The sequence below is a fragment of the Cebus imitator genome, unplaced genomic scaffold, assembly GCF_001604975.1.
Source record: "Cebus imitator isolate Cc_AM_T3 unplaced genomic scaffold, Cebus_imitator-1.0 Scaffold39, whole genome shotgun sequence".
Taxonomy (NCBI): Eukaryota; Metazoa; Chordata; class Mammalia; order Primates; family Cebidae; genus Cebus; species Cebus imitator.
This window is the reverse complement of record NW_016107354.1, coordinates 1,886,940-1,893,178: the sequence shown is the minus strand read 5'-3', so window position 1 is coordinate 1,893,178 and position 6,239 is coordinate 1,886,940. Positions and strand designations below refer to the sequence as shown.

The 6,239-nt window shown below is 35.7% G+C and overlaps 1 protein-coding gene across 1 annotated transcript in view; it reads right to left on the bottom strand.

Moving 5' to 3' along the window:
• The window catches only part of USP47 (ubiquitin specific peptidase 47), a 138,771-nt gene that overhangs the window by 72,719 nt on the left and 59,813 nt on the right, over nt 1–6,239 (bottom strand). The window contains exon 6 of the mRNA XM_037737567.1: nt 924–1,020. Coding sequence (XP_037593495.1) covers nt 924–1,020 — 97 coding nt within the window. The remainder of the gene's footprint in view (nt 1–923; nt 1,021–6,239) is intronic.

Sequence of the window (6,239 nt, the reverse complement as noted above, 5' to 3'; positions counted from 1 at the left end):
GAGATGGGGTTTCACTATGTTGACCAGGATGGTCTCGATCTCTTGACCTCGTGATCCACCCGCCTCGGCCTCCCAAAGTGCTGGGATTATAGGCGTGAGCCACCATGCCCAGCCTGTGATAGATTAATCTAATGGTGGGTGATATAACGTTGCCTGAGTAATATAATCGGCAATATTAAAAGTCCAAAAATAACGTTAAATACATATTTACCGTAACTTAAAGATGGTACTAGAAAGCAACAAAAAAGAAAAAAATCAGTTTGCTCATACTTAAAAGTATCCTTAAAAATTAAAAAATTTTGTGTTTATCTTAAAGGAAATATACAAAGCAAAGGTGTATTAAATGTGTCAGGATAGGATATTTATAAAAATAAATGTCTAGCTTCAGGGTTTACTTAGATACAGACTTCCGCCATAGAGCATTTTAAACTATCTTATGTGTATGGAGTCTTTTAGAAACCCGTGTGTGCGTGCGCGTGCGCACCCACACACGAAACAAACTAAGTATTGCCTTTTAATTAGAAGCAAAGCTTGCATGTTAAAAAAAAAAAAACAAACTTTGGATTCTTAAACTGAGATGTAGAAGGAGAGTATGGATTATATATTCAAGTTCTCTCAAAAGCAGATATTTATTTCTTCATAAAGAGTGTTAAGGCTATAAGAGAGGGAGGCTTTTGCCCTATATGTAAATCTTATCAATTTTATCCTTTTGCTGTCTATAGACTTCTGACTCTCTCTCCGCACACATTTTTCATATGCCTTTCACAAGATTTTCGTTATTATGTAAGGAAAGAAGTAAGGCATTTCTTATGGTGTGAGAAATGCCCCAAACTTTAAAATAACTTCAAGAAGGTAAATTTTATTAAAAACTATGTTTTAATTATTAAATCAATTTTATTTATAAAATTTTTTTGAATACTTACTTATATAATGCATTCCTAAATTCAGGAGTCATAAAAAGTGTTTGCAAAAGACTATTCAAATAGCAAGTCATTGCTTGGTTTACTAGTCCCACATATCCTTTAAAGAGAAAATACAAATATACATTAATCAGCATTTACATTAAAAATAACAAAAACATAATATAACTAATTCATAGTAAAGATTCAGAAGTTAGTTACTACTCATTTGGAAATTATTTCCATTTTTTTCAATAGCACCTAAAAAAAGATCCCTTTTCTAATATGTGGTCTAAGTAAGCTTTGTTTTACAGAAAATGTCAGGATACCTTGTTATAGATATGTCCAGAGATACACATGGAGATTACATGACATTAAATAACATTTTATGATTAATATGTTTAGTAAAGTATGTGTTACTGGCGTAGACATAATCTTTTTCCCCCAAATCTAAAAGTTTAAGCATAGTAAACTTTTAAACATATTAAACTAGATGATAATGAAAAAGTATAAACTATTCACTTTAAATAGCATCATACACATCCAATGTAGGAAGTCTCTATAGAACCAGTTATCCCTGTCATGAAGCCCTATAAACTAATTTCTGTAAGAATGAATAACATTATGAGATAAATTCACTACATGCAAAGTCAGAAAAGCTGAGACTCTGAGTAATTCAGAGTGACTTTTGTCCGTTTCCACAAGCCTGTCAATGAAATTCTATAGATCAGCATGCTATTCAAAGGGTAATATGGATCCACATGATCTGTACTTGTATGATTCCAAGAAAAGACCAAGTACAGTAGCTATCTGCTTTTCACTTTGTACTAAAGTTCAAGCTTTTATTTCTTATTTGTTTCACCTTTAAGAACCGTGTATGCATGGGTGGTTTATATCATATTATACATCATTACATTATTTTAAACTGCTTCTACTGCAGACTATTCCCCACTTGAGTTGTTCTCATAGGATCCTGTACTTAATCTGTATTAAACCCACTGTTTTGTAATAACCTATTTACTTATCAGGGGTTGAATCTGATTTCTATCGCTCCTATTACTTAGCACAGCAGCACATGCACATGAGGGGCAATGCACAGGAGGTACATGTAACACAAGTTTGTATAATATCTAACCTGATTAGTAATAAGAAGAAACATTATTTCATTAAAACAGACCCTTCCCCACAAACAGCAAAAACCAGGTTCTTCCATGTCTTCTGAGCTGAGGCTTCCCTAGGATTTCCTTTCTTTTCCCTCTCCTCCCAATTCCTAAACAGTCTGGGGGAAAACCAAACTACTTGGAGCCTTACAAGGTAAATGAATACTACTATCATCCTTTGCATACATACACATCAATCATGTATCACTTGTTTGCGACCTTGTTTCCCTTTACTGGGCTTAAAAAAATGTTCTGGGGGTAGGCTTGAGAGAAGAAGAGAGTAATGGCAATTAATTTTTGCCATAGCATTACCTATAAAAATCACATATAACTATCTTCTGCACATGATTTAGCACCATATTTAAACAGAATGAACATTGTGCCACATAAATTAGCACTATTAAAAGTGCTAATGAATTAACAGAAACCTTTCTCATTATGCATTGTCTAAATCGACAAACTTCAAATGGCAGCTATTATCAAGTGGATTCTATATTTGAAATAGTTATGAATCAATATTTTTAGTGTAAGTCAGTAAGGGAGAAGAATATGAAAACATATACCATCCTGTAGAGCGCACATGCAAAAAGAAATCCTAAACAGAACCAACTGCTAAGGAAGGAGAAATCAAACAACCCCAGTTAAGTGGAATCAAACAGGTCAACTCCTGAAGTAAATAAAAAGATTATTAAAGAAACTGGCCAAAGACAGGTATTATGGATTTAGTTTCTAATCACTTGTAAGTCCACATCAGCCTTTAATATACTACTTATTTCTCCCTACCCACCATCTCCTATCACCAGCGGTTGGCCACCAGTGGGAAGTGGTAGGAAAGAAGGACAGGAAAGAATATGTTGAGTACCCAAACCCATTGCTTTACTGAGAAATGTGTTTCTGGAGCCCTAAGTTAAAATCAGGAAAGTATTTTTTAATAAGAACATTTCATACATGCTGCCAAAATTTATAATAATCTCTTAAGGAAAATGTAAACTCAATAGTGACTGGTAAAATAATTTCTGAACACAACTCCTTTGGATACTTATAGAGTAACTCAGAAAGGCAGGACCCCTAGAATCCTGGAGGAAAATGCACAGGTAGGCAATGGGAGTGGAGTAGAGGTATGTGGGGAACAGTAAATGGGAACAAAGATTATAATTACATGGCAATTATAGCAAAGACTTCTAAAAATATTTTTTTTTTTTTTTTTTTTTTGGGGGTTGGTTTCACTCTTTTTACCCAGGCTGGAGTGCAATGGCGTGATCTTGGCTCACCGCAACTTCCGCCTCCTGGGTTCAGGCAATTCTCCTGCCTCAGCCTCCTGAGTAGCCGGGATTACAGGCACGCACCACCATGCCCAGCTAATTTTTTGTATTTTTAGTAGAGACGGGGTTTCACCATGTTGACCAGGATGGTATCGATCTCTTGACCTCGTGATCCACCCACCTCGGCCTCCCAAAGTGCTGGGATTACAGGCTTGAGCCACCGCGCCCGGCCTCTAAAAATATTTTTAAAAATAAACTTCAACTTACTAATATAATTTCTGGGAATTTTTACCTTTAGGAAATAATCAGAGATGAAAACAAAAATGTATGTATAAGAATTTTCATAATAACATCAATAATGCTGATAACTAAACTTTAAATATCGAAACCTACAGAATGAAACAATTTTTTCAGTCATTTAAAAGGCCCATATGAAAATACTATTTAATAACATTAAAAAACACTTCTCATATGTGTTAAGTGAAATTATTGATTAAAAATCTACTCATGATTCCCGATTTTCCAAAAAGTACACATATGGAGGGAAGCGAAGACAAAAATAAGCAAAACTACTAGAAGTGGTTTCTCCTAGTAGTATTGTAAATTATTTTCACATTTTTTATTTTATAGTAAGACAATGACATGTATTATAGTTGTATGATCAAAGACCATTTTTTAAAAGCATGTCTTAGTCTCAAAGAATTCAAAGGCCTCAGAGAGCCACACAAAGCTGAAGTTAGTACACAGCACAAAGTAGGAGTTCTATAAATACTTGATGCAAAAAAGACTGAATCAACTGTCAGAAGATGAAGCAAATAAAGAATCTTGATTTGGTAAATCTGGAACTCTCTCAAAGTGTTTCAACTATCTCAGAACAATCTAGGGTGCTTATTTAAAACAAAACGCAGTTTCTTCCAGCCTACTACACAGCAGCTACATCAGCATTTTGGGAAGTAATGCCTTGGAACCTACCTTTTTTCTTTTTTATTTTTTGGAGACAGAGTCTCACTCAGTCGCCCAGGCTGGAGTGCAGTGGTACAATTTCAGCTAACTGTAACCTCCACTTTGTGGGTTCAAACAATTCTCCCACTGCAGCCCCCCATGTAGCCGGGATTAGGGCACCCGCTGCCATGTCCGGCTAATTTTTGTATTTGTAGTAGAGATGGGTTTTCACTATGATAACCAGGCTGGTCTGGAACCCTGACCTCGGGTGATCTGCCCACCTCAGCCTTCCAAAGTGCTGGGATTACAGGGATGAGCCACTGTGCTGAGTCGGAACCTGCATCATAAGTATCCCCTCAGATTACTTTTAAAGAAATTAAAACCTGAGAATCACTACTCTAGATAGTGTAATGGGAAACAGTTTTATTATATCCTACCATCTGAAATGGAACATAATTTTGTATTTTTTTTTATCGTGTTGTTTGCTACAAAAAGTTCTACTGATAGAAATGATCCTAAATATCAAACACAATCAGTTTTTACTGTTATTTCCAAAACAAATAAACCATTAAAACTACACAAAACTAGCTATGAGGAAAATATGCTAAATTCTAATTACAAAATATAGCAAATGAAATATTACAGGTGACATTAAAACAAAATCTTGAGTTGGGTACCATGGCTTCTACCTGTAATCCCAGCTACTTGGGAAACAGGCAGGCAGATCACTTCGAGACTAGCCTGGGCAAAGTAGTGAGACCTCATCTCTACAAGAATTTAAAAGCCAGGCGCTGTGATGCACACCAGTAGTCACAGCTACTTGGAAAGCTGGGGTGAGAGGATCGCTTGAGCCCAGGAGTTCAAGGCTGCAGTGAGCTATTATCTTACCACTGCACTCCAGCCTGGGTGACAAAGCAAGAATCTATCTCTATAAAACAATAATAAAATTAAAAATAAGAAATCTCCAATGTAACACTATAGTGTTCTTTTTACACTGATATTTGTAATGTAATATTTACAATCACCTGTTTTGAAATTCTAAGCATAAATGTTCTAAAGCCATACTTAGCATGAAACACCATTAACGAGATATATAATCAAAGGCTTCTCTGAACCCTAGTTTCAATTTCCTTCAACATAAAACATACTATCTATTGCAAAGATTTAAGGTGAAATGACATGTAAATGTATCTAGATTTATTCCTTAGGCGATTAAACAATCTTATATGTAAATAAACCTTTGCATAAAAAAGCCATTTTACTTGCTCAATAAAGTGAAAAATTAAAAAAGTAGGCTTAATCTATTCAGAAAAATGGAGAAATTTCAAAATGACATGATTCATTTCAAGCACATGATTAAACTAAAAGATAACACAATAAACCCAATAAAATAAGCATGGCCCATGTGCTTCAAAATGGAAGTACTATAAAAGCAGACAACAGAGACTTTCCTTTCTAGAGAAAGTCCACTTTAAAAATTTAAGACTATAGTCAAAATAGAAAATTATTAAAAAGAAAAGTCTCGAACTTTTCTTTTTTTCTTTTTTTTTTTAATTTGAGATAGGATGTCAAACCCTTACCCAAGCTGAGTACAATGGTACCATCATGGCTCACTGCAACCTAGACCTCCCGGGCTCAAGCAATCCTTCCACCTCAGCCTCCTGAGCAGCTGGGACTACAAGCAACAGTGACCACACCCAGCTAATTTTTCTTTTTTTTTAAATTTTTGTAGAGATGGTATCTGGCTATGTTGCCCAGGCTGGTTTCCAACTCCCAGGCTCAAGCAATCCTCCTGCCTTGGCCTCCCAAAGTGCTGGGATTATAGGTGTGAGCCACCATGCCCAGTGTATCTGTAATCCAGCTACTTGGGAGACTGACGAGGGAGGATTGAGTCCAGGAGTTCAAGACTGCAGTGAGCCATTATCATGCTTCTGTGTTCCAGCCTGGGCAACAGAGCAAGGCTCTGTCTCAAAAAA